The sequence below is a fragment of the Fringilla coelebs genome (genome assembly GCF_963513975.1).
Source record: "Fringilla coelebs genome assembly, chromosome: 5".
Classification (NCBI taxonomy): domain Eukaryota; kingdom Metazoa; phylum Chordata; class Aves; order Passeriformes; family Fringillidae; genus Fringilla; species Fringilla coelebs.
The window spans coordinates 22,240,229-22,260,701 of record NC_140033.1 but is presented as its reverse complement, the minus strand read 5'-3'; the positions used below and the strand labels follow the sequence as shown (position 1 = coordinate 22,260,701).

Genomic DNA, 20,473 nt, shown 5'->3' with positions numbered 1-20,473 from the left:
TCCCTGTTCAGTCAAAGGAGCAAATCAACACTGGGAAACACCAGAAAAGGATAAGCACCTAGCAGAAAACTTCCATCCAATGCAATCATTGCATTGTTCACTTCTACTTCTTGAATCTTAAATAGCAAAGAGACAGAACAGGATTTTTCTTTTTTCTCCTTTACCTCTCCAACAGCAGCAGAGCATGAAATGAGATGTGTAGGAGTCAAGTTCAAAGCAATAGTTCTTCAAGCAAGAGGAGGCTGAGTTGTGGAACTTGCTGCCAGAGGTGTTGAGGGTGAAAAGGGTTCAGGGGTGCAATGGACAAGTATCTGAAATAAAGACTCACTCCAGGTCACTAAACAGGGCATATTCTGAGCTGCAAAGAGCTGGGAGTTGGAAAGAGGAAATATTGCACATGCTTGCTCTTCTTTTACTCCAAGCAGGTCAATGCTGGAGACAGATGACTGACTGGCTTAGAAGAACCCTGACTCAATATGACTGTTCTTCTATAGAAACCACCTGTGCTGAAGCTTTTACAACTAGGATAAAAACTCCCAACCTACTAATCTTCAGTTGTATACTGATTTTTGTAGCCTTACTTTCACATTCACTTCTCATACCTGAACTTCCATTTCATCAGATATCTTTCTGAATAAGAAAAGTTATAAAAAGGGAATATGCTTGAATTTTGAATTTTTCAATTCAGTCTGTAACTCAGCAGGTGGAAAGAAGTCACTTCACACTTCATGTGATACCCACCAGCATTCATTTCAGACGAGAGGGACTAAATAGAAGTCACAGCATGAAAAGTAGACAAGAGTGAACATGATGGGGAAGAAAACAATAGCTCCTACCTGGGCTGTTTAGACTGAAATGTCATCATTCAGGAATGTCCTATGGTTCCCTGTTCTGTCCATTTCACTTTCACAAGCAATAAATTTATGCATAAGTGCAAACAAAAAGTTTACTTGTATACTAACTGTATTGATGAGGACTATGTAGAATATTTCATATGAATGAACATGGAATATTTCAAAAGAAAATCATGGTGATTAGAAGCCAAAGGAGATGGTACAGTAAATCCACATAGCACCAGAAATACAGACAATGAAAGATGATTTTATTGACAGAAGAAAATAAAATAGTTGGCTCAAAACCAAGGATGTATATTTGTTTAAACACAGCATTGCTATTTTTTAAGTGAAATATTTTCCTTGTTGGTTATTTAGGAAGAGAATGTCTTAAGACTATCATCTACAAAAGCAGAAACACCTTTTCTAAATAAGCAGTTTGTTAGCCCAGTTGTAATGGACTAACAAATGGGAAAGGAAAAGAACAAATAAGCTTTAAATTTCTCAGTCTAGGACTCTGCACGTTGTGTTTGACCCTGAGTAAACATTTCTGTTCCTAAACCAACAACACTGGCATAAGACACACAAAGTACAAGTATGCTTGATAAATCTAGCAGAAGTTGGTGTCAGTATCTTCATCTCAGGAAAGAATAAAAAGAAGCTGGGGACAGCTCTAGTCCTGAGATCAGGAGACAAGGTCTGCTGCATACAGCCTTCTCTGGAGGCCTCTTCTGTGCTCCAAATGTCCCTGGAGCTCTACAACAACAAAACTTCTACCTGTGTACTCCAGGTGTCTGGAAATAAACCCACAGTACTGTGTTAAATTCTGCAAGATTACAGCCTGCAGCATGAAACAAGTTTCACGTCCTACTGTGCAGCAAAACAGCACAGGGGACACCTGAAGGTTCAAAAACATGTTGGAAGGATTTTGAAGGGTGGAAAGAGCCAAAGCTGATTCAGATTTAGATTCTCCTCACCAGAAACAAAGGTGAGAGAAACTTGTATCTGATTGTTTGACTGATGTCACTAGACTGCCTGTTATTTTAAAATTCATCCATAAAAGAAATGGACAATATGAACTACAGATACAGCTGAGTTTCTACATGTCCCTCTGCCACCTGACTTCAAGATCAATTTTGATGATCTTTCTCAGGCTTGGGGAGGGTCTAAGATCCCTCTGTGAAGCAAAGGTGACATATAAATTAAATACATCATGGCCAGAGTATAAAGCCCTTTGTTCTGTGGTCTTTTTGATTCCCAGACTGACTTACAAAACAAAAATGTATAACGCCAGAGACCAGCCTAGAACTTTGGCCTGTCGTGCATTGTCTGTGAAATTCTCTTTTACCTTTTACTATTTCTTAGTGCTGCAGTAAATGAATGAGTGGGTATATTATGTGCCCATATATCTGTGTCTGTCATTCTGAGTGAGTGTGTCTGCCTCTGTCCTTGACTTACTTTTTTTCTTTCTTCATGTTTCTTTTTTCTTCCTTTTTACAATATCTCAGTTCTAGTCAGACCCTCTCTGTTCAACACTTCTTTTATTCCTAAAACACTCATAATGCTATTCAGAGAATATCTGTGCTGTAGGAACAGACAGAATACAGAGTGCTTACCACTGTGTAAATGATGTGCACTCTGAGGTATTTTCATGCACTGCGTGCACGGTTGTCCTTCACTCAAATTATCAACTAAAAAGAAATGTATCTACCTTTCTTTTCAATTCTTGAAATAAGTTTGAGCAATTATCACATATGTTTGTCTTCTTAGGTTGAATCCAATAATAAAAAGGCGAGAAACAACAAAGACGTGGACTCAATAGGAAATACGAATGTGTCAGGTTCTTGAGGGACTGATGAAGAAGCATGCTTTTACAGAGAATAGGTTACCAAATAAAAGCCAGAAATCTCCTAACTTACTGGTATGAATGTTAAGATTCTTGACAGCATTTCAAGCACATTCAAAAACATTTCAATTTTGGATATTATTATCATGTATTATATATTGTTAGTCTACCACTATGAAATCACTCAGGTCACAAATCCCCAACTCCAGATGAGGCTTTGTCTGAGCCAGTGAAGGAAACAATATCCTTCCTAAGGATTAGCTCTTCTTCTCTGGCTTGAGGACAAGTAAAACAGCCTCTGTGGCTGACTGATAGCAAAGCAACATAAGCATACATCTTGGACAGAAAATCTCTCTTCCAATACTAATCAAGATTCAGTTTGGGGACCTCCAGATAGTAATTTCCTTTTGGGACTGTGTTTTTTTTCCCCTAGCGGTAGGATTGGATCAGTTGGGAGGATCTGTTGGGTTTCTCCTCTTTATTTTTGGACTTCTTAAACATATTCCATACAGGAGTCTCTAGTGCACAAAATAGACAAAAATGCATGTTCCCTATAATTTGATAGATTTCCTGCCCCACTTCCCACTCAAATACAAAGAAGACAGGGAGCAAGTTTATTGAATTGCCACTGTGATGGTCAGATACCAGAGGGAGCTGGGCTTGCTGAGCCTGGAGAATGGGGGATGCTGAGGTGGCCTCAATGACAGCCCTGGGGTGTGCTGGGTGGCAGACAGCAGCCAACAGATCTAACTACGCTGAAATCAGACAGCCTCAAATGGGGGAAAGTCCTGACTGGAAAAAGCCCTGAGCAACTGGTCTGACCTCATAAGTGACCCTGCCTCATGCAGGAGGTTTGCCTAGAGGACTCCTGTGGTCGTTCCTGACCCAAGCAACCCAATGATCTGATCTGCAACTGGCGCTCTCCAGCAGCAGAGCTTGTCCTCTCACAGTCTGGGATATGACATATATGAAGCAGGGCTCCTTTTAAAGAACGTGCAAAAAGAGCACATTCAAGCAACTTATTTTTTTTCTAAGTCTTTCACTTGTAAGTGGAATGAAGATGTCATCCCAAGACAATCATTGTGGCCAAAAGCTCCTGAAGTAGTCTACCTGTCTAGTGGAAAGGACTCCAGAAGTGTCCTAGCTCTTCCTGGCTGGGGTTTACAGCTAATTCTCAATATATCTTATTTCTCTCTGTGATAGCACAGACAGAAGAACACAGCATAGTATGATTAGTTGCCAAGCTACAGACTGCAGAAAAAGTCAAAATTTCCCTTAAACTGCATAATTGTTCAAAATGTTTACTGGAAACACCATTTAGTACCACAGTATAAATGCAGAATGAAGAAGACAACCCTTTTAACATTTATATTTTCAAGATAAAAACCTTTTAACAGGTTTTTTATCTTGAAAACATATTGCAATAAGATAGTACATGCTAAAAGGAGATTTCTTTTAACAGTAATTTGTATGGAACCTCCAGTACCCCTGAAAAAACTTTGATGAACTGATTCTGTTGTGTCCAGTTCCCTACCTGGTGAATGCAAGAGCCTTTAAATACTTTTATTCAGACTAGGCATTTAAATACTACGGGTTAAAAAAGATATCCTTAAATTACCTGTTACCATGAACATGAGAAGCACAAAATGCAAAGCTGTAGTGGAGCAAGGTTGGATCAATGACAGAACCATTTTCTGAATATTCAATCAGCTCATCGAGGTAGCAGAGGTGGCGGTGGCAGCCCCTCACCCCGTAGCGAGCGCAGTATTCATCCAACACGAAGACCTGACCCGGGCTAAACCAGCCCTGAAAGCAAAAAAAACACACAACATTTTGAGATTTATTTGCCCACTCTCAGCTTTAAATCAGACAAAGAAGAGAAACACAGATTTTTATGCCCATTACATAAACTTTGTATATTAGAATGATTTCCATCTGACTAATGCTGATGGCACTGAAAGCTAGATCCCACAATAGCCCTCTTACTGAAAGGAATAAACACCAGGAAACTATTTGCATTTATGAGATACCACTACTGTGAAATACCTTGTTTACAAAAAACATGCTAATACATCCAAAGTCTGGTACAGATTAAGTTATATATCAAAACCTAAAATAAACTAACAGCTTAAAAGAATTTATTTTGTTTTAGCAATCAATTACAAGATAAAAACAAAAATCTGGGAAATGCTGAGGGACATTAACATGGACATTAAAGCACAGTTTCTGGATGGTCAGTTCTCTGTGGCTGCAACTTTAATATTCTTACCACAATTCAACCCTTTACCCTTGTAACATGCATACACTTCTAACAACTTTAAAACAACTAGTAAAGAGATGCAAAGCTAGGTAGTTTGTTAAAAGCCACCTGAGTAAGATCTGACCTTAAATAATTATCAGATATTCTCAAGCTTACTGAGAGATTTCTTGGTCAGAGTCTTGATGAGAACAGCTTAACCCTGACACAGACATGAGCAAAGTACAGACTCCTTCACATGATAAAAACAGTTCTTGAGTGAATCCAGAGTGTAAAAAATATGATTGAGTCTTGATGCAGAAATATGATAAGAAATAACAGAGTGAGCTTCCAAAAAGCAGCATGGAGAAAAACATAAACCTTGGAAAACTACAAATACTGCGCAGCTGTTCTATGTAAGCATTTTTCTTTGTTCTTGTTTTGATTATGGTGATATTTCTCTCTCATCATCTCTCATAATTCCATCTCATCAAATGGTTAAGAGAGACTGAAGAATATCTGAGCTCAAATATACAAATAACTTGGATAGGCAAAATGATTTTTTTCTGGCAAAATGAAGAATTTATGACATAAATATAGCAGCTGAAGACCAGTATTTCCCTAATGCTGGTGAAGACTCCCACAAGATCTGATGGTTAATATTTGTACAAAATATCAGCAGAAGTGCTATTGAAAACTTGAAAATATATTCACATCAGTTTTAAAAATTCTGTGTTTTAACTTCACTAAATCACTTGTTTGAGACATGATTTCAAGCTTTATATTCTCCCCAAACTCTTCAATTGAACATATTATTGAACACCTCAATAATATTTAATATTTAATAATTTTTGCTCCTAATTAATTTCTTTGAAATCATTGTTTCCACTGCCTTTAAGGAGCTTCATCTATTTCTAGAGAACACTTAGCTTTAGTACACAGAGCAGTACTGAGCATGTTAATCTAGTATCTGATTATGTTGCAATGCCTCATATAGCTTACACAGTGTTTGATACAAAATATGGTATTCTATTGAAAGAAGAAAGAAAAGGTATTTTAACTGTATTTTTGCAATAATATGTATGCTAGCCCTAGATATAATCAACAGTGGTTATTGTGATTGATATTCTCCCAATGTGTTGTCATTGTCACTGATCTCTCCCTATGCTTTTATGGAGAACATAACAAAATGTTGCATATTATTGTCTAGCAGCACAAAAGAAAACTATTAAAACTTCTGCTCATTCTCATAAGATATAATTTTGACCAGAATACAACACTTTAAAGAACTCATTAATTTAACTTCAGTCTCTCTTAAAAGATCTGTTTGTGTGGTTGTTTTTCATAAAAATGTGTGCCTTCCTTGCCCTTGTTCAATCCCACATCATGCACAAGTCTCTCAAACACGTAACTATGTCTTACAAAGTACTGGTATTAAATAACCACATATTTTTGTATTTTATAATTGAAAAAAACATCAAATCCCCCATCCCCTCAATACTCTCCCTATTCCAAGAAGAATGTAGAATTGAAGAAATTTAGGTTACATAATAATTAACAGATTAATTTTTAAAAACCAGAACTTTGGGTAATATTAATTCCTATGCTTTAAATTTCTTTTTACAAGTCATATGTGCGGTTACACTGTATTTGCTGAAAAAAGGGATGAATTGTTTCTAAAATATTATGGGAAATCAGTTGTTGGAGAAAAGAGAAATCACATTTACAAGTCCATGTATTCGATTGTTATCTTGACATTCCCAATTTTTTTAAATAAAAAAATGTAGCTAAATATGCAATAAAAAAAAATCACCAATTCCACTTAAAGCTGAATTTAAAAAAGAACGGTAAGAAATGCATCTGCTTTATGGTTGCTATAGCACTGTGCATTTCACCTAACCTCTTCGAAAAGTTCCTGATTTCAAGGTTATATTAAGTGTCTTACTATATTATTATTATAAAAAAGAGTTTGACCCCAATGCACTGGTAGAAAGCTAACCATTTTCTCTTTGAGTGCCAATTACTTTGTACAGATGTACCTTCAGGCCTCTTTGATACAGTGTGCAACCCACAGACAGAAAATGAGTCCTTTAACTTTTCTATACATATGTATCTGTCAGTATTTTAAAAGGGAGGCAACTGTCATCAAAAAATATTTTTTCACCTTTTTAAAAACTGCAAACAATCCTAAAAATTCCAATTATTATCTTTGTATTACAAGACTAGTCAGAACAAGGGAAAAAATAAGTAAAAATCCCCATTACCTTTTTTTTGTTGCTGTTGGGACATTAAAGTGAAAAAAAAATTATATGCTGTGAGGCATTTTAGATTCTTAGTGAGAAATCACGATTTCAGGCATAATATCAGGTGAAAAATAAAGCCTCAGGAATTTACAAGGTCTGCCCCATACAAATCTGTTTAACAAGTGTGTATAATCTGCTGAACTTCCATGAGATTGTTGCTGGTTTTCTTCCCCACTAAAAACAAAACCTGAAGCAGCCCCATCCTCAGCTAGTTCACAAAGCACAGAACAGAAAATGATTGTACAAAAAGGAAATTGCAGCAAACATCTTGCCTTTTATGCTGGTAATGATGGTATTTGAATGTGGAAAACATAAATTTTGATACATAGATCACATTCTATTTGCTTTTGTTGAATGATTATACTCTCCTTTGTTACTTGCAGTTCAGGGAATGCATATATGCCCATGGATCTATATTGCTTATGGGTCTGCCTCCCTTCTTTGGTGTTTTTCCTTCACACTGGAGTGGAATGAAGACTTCTAAGACAGGTGAAAATGTTTGAGCTGAGTCAACTACATTTGGACCTTAAAATACCTGTACAGGTGTCAGTAAATTCTACCACAGGAGTTCTTGCTATTGTCAAAACTTTCTGTATTTTATTCAAACCTCCCCAGAAGACATGATAAATTTCAGCTGATAAAATTGAAGACAGTTCGTGTCTCTTTGCTTTCTATTGAGTGGCACAGCAGCCGCTGGAAAGTATGTAATTTTCAAATTTAAAACCAATCAATTGGACCCTTTATTCCACGTACAACTGCAGATGTTGAATGAACGAGGAAGAAAGGACTACTTTGTAACAACTATTTCTCACTTCTTTATATCTATCTTCCAGCCAGTACTCACCAAACAAGAATAGGAGTCATTCAATCTGTGATCCAAGGTCTGTCTCTGAAGCAGTCTAAAGAGGGAAGCATGGTCAAATTTGCAGGGATTAGCAGAAATAAACTCATCCATGCCATGTTTCTGGCCACGGTCTGTATCTGTTATACAAAGAAAAAATGTGCAGAACAATACATGTGAGTGTGTGCTCAGACTTACAGACACCAGTGTACCCGTGGCATGTAAGTCTCAATATCTAAGCTTTCTTGAAAGTATCTCAAAGAAGTAACTCATATAGAGGGATGCTTGCAGGTGAATTATTATAGAATCTTGATCTTTTAATCTGAAAATATTATTAATGAATTATTTTTCTATCAATCATACCAATTTACGGTGTGTAACAGTAAAAAAAAATTGCTACTCACTGACAGATAAACCAAAATTTAGAAAGGCTGCCAGAAAACACAACATAGTACATAAAAAAAGTATTAAAGCATTGTTTTCTAGTGGGCTCTGCAAATGTTTTAATTTAAAAACAATTTTATGCGTAGAGATGAAAAATATTCTGTAATTTCCTGGTTTTGTATGGCTCTCTTTCTAATTTTAGCAAAATAACCACAGAATATTAAAAAAATAAGGAAAAGAAAAAGAAAAAAACTAAAAGAACCCCAAACAGGTTTATGCATTTATTTCTTCAGAAAAGAAAGAGCATCTTTACTGCAGTTCAAAGTACCACTTAATAGAAATATTCATCATGGCTTGAAGCCTACTTCTCAAATGGCAAACTGGAGCAGAAATGAACACACTGGCTTGAGCTAGGTCATTTCCAGCCTTCTTTTTGTACTCAGCTTTTAATGAGACAAACCTTAATGTAGTAATGGCAAAGAGCTTCTTCAACCTTCCAGCAAAGTGTACTGAAAAAGGGAGCAGCATTTTTGTGTAAATACATTGAGAAAGCATACCATCCCAAATGGCACTTCAATCAAAGGCCCAAATTTATTGTTCTTCACAGATTGCGTTTTTCAACGCCTTTAAACCCCGCGGGTTTATCAAAAGAGAAGCTCTAGTGATTGCTTTCATTAATGTTATGTTTTGTCAAAGTCTTCAATGTGAATTATCTATCTAGTATGGACAGAAAAAGCCTTACAGTGCCCAAAAGGACTAGTTACGTATTAGCACATTAGCTGTCTTGGATTCTATAGACTGTACTGGGGTGAACAGTCCTATCAACTTAAAAATTGACTTCCCCTTTCAATAGGGTCTTAGCTCTTTGTTCCTTTAAATTCAAACCTAGGTCTTTTTATATTCGTTACCAGAAAAGTATAGATCTAAGTGTATCCTAAATGCAATTTTGAAAACCTGCATAGTAGAAATCTAAAATTTCTAAAGAAAGGAGACAAAAGTTTATTGATTAAACCAAATTATAGAGTCAGGTTCATAATAAAACTCAATATTGATCTGTGGGCATGATGCTAACATAATCAGTCACATTTAGAAATTTAGCCCCAGATCATATTGATCCATGTCAAGTCCAACTTTCAGCTGTATTTGTGGATGGGAGAATTATTTAATTCAAGCTGAAGGATCTGCAACATCAAATCCTAGAAAGATGCAGAAACTAATTCATATCACTTGGCTTTGCATTGTCAAAGCAAGAGTCACATCCATGTGACAGATTTCACCAAGGTGGATGTAGCAAATAAACAGTATGACAATATGTCGATGGTGTAAGGTATGAGACCATCACCCCAGAGAAGCAGCAGCATGCATTTTAAATGCTTGAAATATCTGTAGCATATGTGATTACATAGATAAGCAATATTTCAATGAGCATTAGACTAGCCTATCATTAATGGCAAACCTAGCTCATAGTTTTGACATAGGTGCAGGAAATGCTCTCTCTTAATAAGTGCAATTTAACTGCATTTAAGCACATTAATTCAAAGATAAACAACTCCAACGCAACTCCATTACAAAAAGTACTGAACAACACATGAGGTTATCTGTAGCTTCCAAAATGTCCAAACACAGAAAAAAATTCTTTTCAAATCCACTATATTTAATGTGCAAGTGACTGATTTCAGCATTTCTTATAAGTTTTCCTTCTTACATCAGGTTTATCATATACTATAAACATTTTTCATAGTAAGACATATGACAAAAAAGAAGAACTACTAATATTTCTCTTTGCCATCATTTAGAAAATTATGCAGAGCTGAATCATTCTTAAAATAGCATTTTGTTTTTTTCTCTGGTTAACCACATCAGTATTTAAAAAAAAGAAAAATCCCCCTTCTTAAGAGAGGAGGTGTAAGTACAAGTAATTTAAGTATTCTGAAATCAAGAATTGGATGTTGCAAATGAAACAGATCCAGCACACTGATACAGTATCCAGGTGTACTATTGAACACAATACAGCTTGTGAACGCAGAATTTGCTATTACATAATTTGGGCAAAATAAGCAAAAGTATTGATTTAAAAGTATAAATAATTGCTAGATTTAATTCTAAAAGAAAGATCCATGACTGATCATCTTTTTGAGTGAATCAAGTAGTACAAATAACATTGTAAAACAGTGACAGAAGATCTGTTAGCAAATATATTTCAGCAAGAGAAAAACAACTAAAAACTTACCTTTGCCAGCTGTAGGCAGGCAGGAAATAACAGAAAAACAGATCTAGTGCAATACATTACATTTTTGTTTATTGCTATGATGTACAAACAAGATAACTGGCAAATATTTTGAAAAAAAAAGGAATAAAAATATTAAAGATTTTGAGCAAGGATCATGAGGAAGTCATAAATGGTATATGACTGTGACTAAAAAATTACTCAAGATTCTACTTTAAAAATTGTTACAGTGATTGCTTTTTTCAAATTCTTACATAAATGAGCTTTAGATGATCTGTTCAAACAACATGCAAATGCAAAAGGCATATAAGGAGCTATATTGTCATAAAGAAAAAAATACAAATTCATTTTTCACTACACTTTCTCAATCTTGGAAAATATTGGGAAGATATTTGGAGAGAGCACTGAAGCAGTAATATTTTTTCTTGCTTTTTCACAAAAAAGGAGAGCTTTTCTTCTCTTCTTAACCAAATTTGTTGCCATGCTTTCCATGTTGCCTTGAACTCAAAATCACTGGCTGCTATTTCCATGTTGCACTGCCTGTTTCAGGTTGTGTACTTCATCTTTTTATTTTTTAATCAAGATAGGACAAATAAATATATTTTAAAGCAAAAACTAACTATATTTTAAAGTTAAAAACTAGCAAAAGCTATTACAGAAGTTTTAGCACATTCTTTGGGTGCTCTTTTAGACAAAGATATTCATTAGGGCAGAACAGCATTCTAAGTATGCCTTTTGCCATCTTTGCAAGGAACTTAAATTTTAGTCCAGCTGCAAAGGCTTTAAAATCATCACATCCTCGGTGACTCAGCTCATGCAGAGTTGACTGAATTAAGACTACCAAGATTTTCCTGTTTATGGTGCACTCTCAAGTGGTTCTAGCATCCCTACACAACAGCTCTGTCCCGTTCCAGCCCAGAAGCAAATACACATTTCTTGCATCATCTGCTCTGTGCTAGGGTGAACTACTTGCTGAGTGGTGACCTAATCCTTTTTGTGCCTCTCAGTAACTTCTCTGCTTGATCTTAAGCATTGTAAAAGCAATTTGAACTAGCTCAGGCAAGCAGGAAAGAAGAGAAGGTAGAGACAAGCAATCTAGTATTGCAGGGATTAAAAAGATTTTAAAAGACTAAGACTGGTAGGGTGAGAGCTATGACTCTGTTCCAGGAGGGGCTGGAACTGGTGGGAAAAGACAGTGGTAAGACATGCATTACATTCCTTCAAGTGCCACTCCAGAGAGATGGTGACAGCTTACACTGGGAACATTTTGACTCCTGATCATTGACCAGGACTCCAAAGTACTACACAGGCCAAAGAGACAATCTGTGACCCCAGAACTTTATAATTTAGGTATCAGGCCATGAAATAACTTCTGCAGAGAAAGTGGCAGAGAATGAGACAGCAGCTGGCCCATATGGTCTGACTGTTGGGCTGGGGACAGCACACTGACTGATTGCCAGCATTTTGCTGAAGGGCAGATTTGAAGAGGATTGTAGATAGTTTTTACATGTTCCTGACTAGTACAGACGAGGGCACACAGGTGACTTACTGGCTGCCTAAGGTGGTGGAGGCTGGTGTAAAGCTTTTCTTTCTAAAAGGGAGACAGGGATGGTTGGAGGCAAGCAGGAAAGGGCCAGAAGGGGAATAGGGAACATGCAGGGAGGATGGAGTTACTAAAAGGGTATGGTGGACAGAAAGCTGCAAAACCTACTGAGAGAACTAGGTCAAATAAAAAATACCTTGGACTTGTTTGTTTCTAAAAATGTAATTAATTGCAAGAGATTGTCTCTTCCAATTCTTTACCCCTCTGAACTCTATGAGGGTGTAGGTTCAGAATGATGTTTGGCTTTGTATTTCTTTATTAAGACATGACAATCCCCTCATGTGCTGCTTTTAACTCCTGGGTTATGAACAAGTTATTAGCAGTGCTAAGCACTCCAGCAGCCTTTTCAACTGTATGAATGTATCTCCTAATACATTGCTCATTAAAAACGGGATCACTTCCTGAACCTTTATGTGATTCAAATTAATCTGGTTTTCATTGGTGCTTTCCCTGAAACATTCATGTCCTTGGGAAACTTCTGGCTATTCTACAGTCATGCATCCTTAAAGATTCTATTCTTTCATTCAACATGCTTATGCAGAACAGTGGATCTGAAGGTCAGTCTCCTTTTCTTGATCATTGCTGACATTAGCCTGTCTTCACTTTTGTTTTGGAGTCACCTAATACCACAACACTGCAACACCAAACTACTTACAGATGAAAAATTGACTAGTATACATTTTAGAAGTTGGACAAGTACAACAGTAGTTTGATTCTGTTAAATAAAACTTTCAGATGTTTTTCGTAACTATCAAGAAAATTTCAGGATGAAAGATATTTTTTTAAGCACAGTACAGAAAAATATTGAAACATCTCCCCTCAAGTTGACTTTTTTCTACATCCTGCAGTCTAAAGATATTTCATTTTCTCCAAGTTATGGAAAATTCTTTTGGAACATTTTATCAGGGTGAGCTGATTTTTCATCTTAGAGGACAAAGAAAATGGGGACAGACTTCTGAGGTCTGAATGTCGTTAACTGACATTTGTTTCACAAAGCCCAAGCTGATTTCTGCTTTCTGTACGTGGAGATGTCATTGCATGACATACTGCAGAAACTAAAACAATGTGATCTTCTATTGGCTGGAAATGCTTAAATTTTACATCAATAGGAAACTAGAAATCATAAAAATGGTAACTGACAAATTATCTGTTCAAAACTGTATTTCCTAATACTAAAAATGTACCATAGTAACGAAGAAAAAATTGGAAATGAATTTAATTTAATATATATGCCAGCTCTCAAGTACGTGCTGCTATATCTTGACTAAAAATAAAAGACACTTAGCTTCATGTAAACATTTTTCTAGGGGAAAAGAAAATTAACTTCTTGTGAAACTGGATCTATTTAAATGTGACAAAAGGTCAGCTATAGAGTCTTCTTAGGAGTAAAACTGTGCCTCAAGAAATTCAGCACAGTATATATTTAAAGGAAGTAGGACTTTTAGAAAATTATTTAAGGTTATATCTGAAAACTCCAGTTTCTGAAGTTTCTTAAAAATGGATTATTTGATTATGCCCATTTCTATCTCATGTATAAGAGACTAAATAAAAAAAATTCCTCATGTAGAGAGAACTGGGGTGTTACACAAATCAAACAATGGTTCTAAATATCAAATTAAATTAAATTCCACAAGCTACTCTGTTGCAAACAAATTTATGAATTATTATAAATTATGAATGATTTTGTGAATTATTACAAAATATCAACATTGAAGTATATTAAACCTAAAGGAAAAGAATAATTTAAACACAGAATTTTGCTTTATATACAGTTCAGTCATATGAGTTTGTGTAAGTAGATACATAAGCATGACAGAAAAATACATGATATTTTAGGCTTTTGAGCTTCCCTTAAAATATCTTTAAAATAATCCTTACTTTTTCTGTGGTTTCCATCTAAGAATGGTAGCATCTCTAAAATAATGTCTAAAATAATATCAAGACGTGACAATCTTGCTGTTTAATTCTTTAACTTTATCAGTAATTTTATTTCAAAACACAGTTTCAGTATATCAAAACTTGTGATTGTTTTTCATACTTTTTTCTTTCTATCATTTTCATTGCCCTGTGGTCAGAGTTTTCTATTGCTTTCACTTCCAGGTAAACACTGTGTCCAAAACCAGGAGCAGGTCCTTGGCTGCTGCTGTCAGTGGCCACTTCTTTTGTACTTTCTGATTGATGCACATGAAGTAGGGACATCAGACAGGAACACAGTGAACTCCCACCTCTGAGCACAAATCCAGGGAATTGGGAGAAGGTGAGCAAAGGGGGTTGTTGCCCCACCTTTGCAATGTAACTTCCATCCTACTCCACCTGAATGGCCCCATAATGAAAGACTACTTCACAAAGTGTTTCAGATTAATCCCCTTCCAAATTGTTTCAGATGAAAAACAGATGTCAGTGCTTTTGTGAGAATAAACTTTTTTCAATAATCTTGACATTGAAAAGCTCAGTGACATTGAGAGCTCCTCCGGATTTTAGATAAATATTACTGAGTTTAACAAGCACATTTGACTGTTTTTTAAAAGCAAACTGATATAAGATTAGAGGATAAACAGAAGTTCGTGAGACTGAGTCACAGCAGGACTGAGAGAAGAGAATGGGTTTGGATCAACCTGCTGCAGACTTCAGACACTAAACCAAGTTTAGTCTAAAACATGTCTCCCTTCTATCACTACACATGTATGGTTATATGATAATGAAGAAGGATTATTGTATAATAATCATATGATGTTCCAGAAATTTGATGGCTGCTACAAAAGGTCATTGGATTGCACTCAGCCTCTGTAACCATATAAAAAAAATAAAAAAAAAAAGCTTCCTTTGTGCAGATATCTACATGACAGAATAGTTTCAAAGAGGTAATATGAATATTTAAAATATGCTTAATATATGCTATCTACCTCGATTTCTCTGAAACCATACTTTCCTCAAAGAAAGGTAATGAAAATTTAAATCTGACTAATTTAAAGAATGTTTATATGTAATTTAATATTACAGTATGTGCCAAAAAAAATCCCAGAGCCCACTTATTGCCTTTCAACCCACAATGTACTGCAATGTCTGCATAGCAATTTTTTGGTAGCTAATACGTACATTATATGATAGAGCTGACCTAAATCTATAAAAATTGTGAGAATAGATTGACGTTTTTCTATTCAACACTACACTGGCTGGCTAATGAAAAATATAATGCAAACCAAACACCGTCTCCATGGTAATATATGGGTCAATTGTAAGGAATATGAAGCTAATTGCTGTATTTTCATGGATTATAATAAAAATAATGACCTGCAAGTCAGGATTTCCCTTGTTGTTAATAATAATCTGAGTTAAAGAGCTTCTGGCTAACAATGAACGCCTCGACACATTTGCCTAGTGAATAAGTTCTCCTTAATTAAACTTCATTGAGGGAACTGCTACATATTTTACCAGCAAAAAACCAAAACCAAAGCCACAAAAGAAAAGAAAAGCCAACTTACAAAGTGGGGATATATCTGTGTTGGCATTGCCTCCCTTAAGATTCATCTTCTGAGCTTGACTTGCAGGAACAGGCTTGTAGGATTGACCTGTGGCTCTGTACATAGCTTGAACCCAGAGTATTCTGTCCTGCTCATCATCACTGGCAAATATCACAGTATCGCCCTCTTTAACAGCGTTGAAAAACATCCGACCACCCTGAAGACCTGAAGCAGTAAGTAAGAAGGTAATCTTGATAAATACAAGCTACTTCTCCATCACCATCAATGTTTATTACATTATTGGTTTTACTCAGAGTATGTGGGCGGGTGGAGGGGTGTGCTAAAAGATTTTATAGGTATTTATGACCTAGAAATAGGATAAATCTAGAGCTGTAAGGATCAAATGGTAATACATAGAAGTAACATAAGTAGAATAAATACAGAAATCACAGGAAAAAAAAATTTACATGACTCCACTTCAAATTCAGCTCCAACTTATTTCTTACTCATCTTTTTAACATATGCTATTTTGCTTTTTTTAAAAAACATATTCTCCCTCCTGGTATTATTTTATTAGCTGGAAATCCCTGTCAACTTTATCTCTTATTGAACAGAGACAGCTCCATATCTTTTATCAGTGCTGCTCTTCCTTAGTCCTTTTCCTCATTTCAGTTTTTTTTTCTGAGAGCATGTAATGAGAACAGGACACAACAATCAACATGGCTGTGCTGGGATTTCTTTATACAGAATTGTTTCAGTTTTCCAAATGCCTTCTGAGCATTGTTTGCCTTCTCAATTATTCTAAACATTGACACATTTTCAAAGATCAATCTTCATTGTCTCAGAAGTCTCCTAATTTTGTAACCCTCCACTGCATAGGCAGAATTGTTTCTCTCTGCATGTGATTTCCCTCTTCTATTTTAATATTAACTTGTGGAGATTTTTCTGGTATCTCCAAATTTATTTTTGATTACTATGAGTAACGTGTCTTTTACAGGCATTGTCATAATTTGTCTTCTTTTCTAAATTATTTATGAATATACTTCACAGTATATTCACATGCCACTACCATCTAAAAGAGAAAAAGGATTCACAATTTTCTCCTTGTATTATATGTGATCTTAAAATGTTTCAGGAAACTTTAGTGTAAAGTTTAGTTTTCATTAGTCTTAAGCTTATTTCTAAAAGCATGATTTTTCACATCAGAATGTCCTAGTGGAATAATTGCCAAAGAATCTTGGGATTTTTTTCTGCCAAAGAACCTTGGGAGTTTTTGCTGCTAGATCAAAAGGAGCAAATTGAAACAGCTATTTTAAACAAATATATTGTGCTACTTCAAAATCATGGAAAGTACCTGCATGAGGAGCTGTGTAATCCACCGTGTATCCTTCCAGTTGCATCAGTTCTTGAGGCTCAGACTTCTTTTCTCTGTAATTGCACATTGCAAATGTGTACTGGCTAACCTGAATAAGAAAGGACTTCTTAATTAATGAATTGCATTTCAGGACTGTAAAATAAATGTACCATGGTTTAAATTAGCTTTCATTTGCACTGAATAAATAAATCCCCTGTTTTCTTCCCTTTCCCAGAAGTATTTACAGTGTAAAACTTCTCCACCTTTCCGCATTCTGCTAAAATGAAGGAAAAAAATTCCAAACAACCCACAAACACACCTCTCTGCAGTTTCCTGAAACACATTTTGGGCTGGTGCTTTATGAAAAACGAAGAGAAGCCATTTAGATTCTGATAGTGAAAATACTTAGTATTGGGGTACTGACCGAATTACTCAGTATACTGTAAGAGGAAAAAAACCCCTACATTCCAAGAAACTGAGAAAACAAGAACTTTTATGTATAAAAGTACTGTTTGCAGAACGAGTGGCACAAGTACCATGACACTGGAAGAAGGAACGTATAATCTGGCCAATTCTAGCTAATGATGGCAAGTATCAGAACCTTCAGTTTGATTTTATAGTCTGATTTCTGTGCCTTTTGCATCTGTGTTCTCACCTAGCCCTGTGCTGCTTGGCTCACTAGATAATGTACCCTGTAGGCCAAGCTGCTTGCAGCTGGCATGGACAACATTAATTACCTGTCATCAAGTACAATTATCAAAAAACTTATGAAGCAATAAAAAGAGAATCTGTCACCAGGTGGTTTTTGACTCTGTAAACAGAATAGAAAATTATAAGGATGGGTAAGGAAAAGCTGACTGGAAAGATAAAGAATGATAAAGAAAGAAATGTAATATCTGTGAGGAGAAAAGCAATCACTGAAATAAAACCGAGGTGTTCCCAGTTTTACATGAAGACCTGGGAGGATTATGGAAGGTGACCAAGAGAAAGAGCACATCAACCTGTGAGCACTTGAAACTAAAGGGAACTGAAGGTATATGCACTCCAAGGACTGTAGGATATCTAGCCAACAGACTTGTTTTCAACTGTCTGTCAAATTATGCTGGGATTTCCAGACAGGTAAGAAGCTCATCTGATATAAAATGGATCATTTTTATTTCGAGTGCTGATTGCTCAGCTAACTTATCTAAATTTATTGTTTTAGCTACAACTTCAGGAACGATCCTCTTTGAAGTAATGTTTGGACAGCTGATTTCAACTTCATTCATGTATCTGCTGGTGCTGTACCTTTACTCTTTCTAAAAGACTGATGCTTTTTGAAATAAGGATAGAATGTGTGATTAGTATCTGGGTAATGGTTTAAAAATATTTCATTATTTTATGTATTGGGCTTTTTATAAACAGGACTATGCTATCTATAGTCCTATAGATAGGACTATAGATAGTGTGCAGTGCATGGTGACTGAACATCCCTGGCACAGCCTGTACAAGCAAAAGGAACAGGTGAAACAGCTCTTTCTGTAAAATGGCCATCGGGCCTCCAATGCCAAACTGGTGTCTCCAGAACCACAGCAGGAGTCTACAGGGGAGAGAAACTAAACATAGCTCTTCTAGTTTTAATGATTTCTTTAGTTAAGCAAAGAGAGTTTAACAGAGATAAAAGAGAGACACTGAGAGACACTGTCAGGCAACTGAATCTGAGTGTCAGCTTTCCACATCAGATTTGGTACGTTCACTCAAATGGGCACACCAAGACCACATTAAATATATATAAACACAAAGGACAATCTAGTCTACCCCAAAATTCAGATTTTCAGACCAGAAAGGGACTACTACAAGCAGCCAGTCCATCCTCTAGCATGATGGGTATAAAAGAATTGCACCTCACTATTTGTGCATTGAGCCCACAGTTTTGCTATCATTCATAGAATATTTTAGGAAATTACCATTCTTTGGTTTAAATATTTTAAGATATCCCTGGGCTGACAGAGCAGGGCCTTGCAGACAGGGTCCAGCTGGAAGCAGGACAACCAGCCCCACCCCAGACCTGGCCCAGGCCAAGGATGGACTGGGATGTGGGGAACTGGAGACCAGCCCTGCTGTGGCATTCCTGGGGCTGGGGACAATGGCCCCAGGAGGCTGAAATGGGAGTAAGGGCTGTGGGCAGAGACAGACAGGGCTGGGGGTGTCCTTTGGGAGGGGACCCTGACATGGGGCTCATCCCTAAGCTGTGCCCCTCGCTCCAGGCTGGCAGCAGCATCACCTCTGTCACTGCCTGCTACTTCCCTGCCTATTGTCCCACAACCATCTTTGCCCTCATGGACAAGCATGGAGGGAGCTGTTAGCTAGTCACAGAACTCTAAATCCTTTGCAATTAGCATTATATTTAATGAAAACTTCCTCTTTTTTTTTTTTCTTTGTAAACCGAATCTACAATTTTAATTTTTGATACTTGGCACTGTAGTAAAAAAATGTTTCAATTTATTTCATTTGCTTGAATGAAATAAGCTGGCAAGGACCCACATTCATCTCTCACATTTTCATGTCAACAGTTCCACACAACCACACTGTACAGGCAATCTGAACCATCAAAAGGGAAACTAGTAAGCACTAATCATGGAAATGCATAGGATGCCCATATTTTTCAGATTTCTTCAGCCACTGAATGTTTTTGAAGATAAACTTGTGTAAGATCTGGGCTACGTATCTTCATTCATTTTTAACCTTGCCACAATAACAAGACAGACATTATAATGCTGCTGATTTTATCAAACATATTGCAAATGTGTTCTCTTATTTTAAAGGAACAAGCAGTCACAATTGGTGACTCCATCTTTTTGTTGGAAATGAGGAAATTTGAAGTTTCTTCACCAAAGAAACAGATAGAAAAAAATCAAGAAAATTTTGTTGCAGGAAAAAATCCTCAACAAAACAAAGAAATACAGAACTTGCCTCATTTATTTACACTTGAAATATCTTAAACCCTTTTCCTTATGGTCATCAGTTGCTGTTCTCAGTTACTACAAGAAGAATTACCAGCACAGTCTGAAATAAGACTTCTAAATATAGATCCATGACTGGGTTTAAGAGTACTATTAGTAGTAAATGGAGCTGTAATCAGCTTTGCCTAAGAATTCAGCAAATTAGCATAAGTACTTCATAGAATAATGAGTACTCAAAAGTCAGGACTATGTACAACACATTCTGAGACAAAAACAGAGTCACTTTGTCCTCTTGAATGGTAATCTTGCCAGAATGAAAGGTAATCCTCTTCCTACAACTGCATTTACTTGAATTTTGTTACTTTCCAGCTGTCCAAACACCTGACTACCTGCTTTGTAACAAAGGGGAAAACCAACAACCTGTGCATTTATGGCAGACAGAT

General features: G+C 36.3%; 1 protein-coding gene across 2 annotated transcripts in view; it reads right to left on the bottom strand.

Annotated features, from left to right (window-relative positions):
* Window positions 1-20,473, bottom strand: part of CADPS2 (calcium dependent secretion activator 2) — a 284,462-nt gene that overhangs the window by 85,875 nt on the left and 178,114 nt on the right. For both annotated transcript variants that reach the window (XM_084205822.1, XM_084205823.1), the window contains exons 10-13: window positions 17,089-17,197; window positions 15,756-15,959; window positions 8,063-8,199; window positions 4,298-4,485 (exon numbers count right to left, since the gene is read on the bottom strand). In XM_084205822.1, the coding sequence (XP_084061948.1) occupies window positions 4,298-4,485; window positions 8,063-8,199; window positions 15,756-15,959; window positions 17,089-17,197 (638 nt within the window). The remainder of the gene's footprint in view (window positions 1-4,297; window positions 4,486-8,062; window positions 8,200-15,755; window positions 15,960-17,088; window positions 17,198-20,473) is intronic.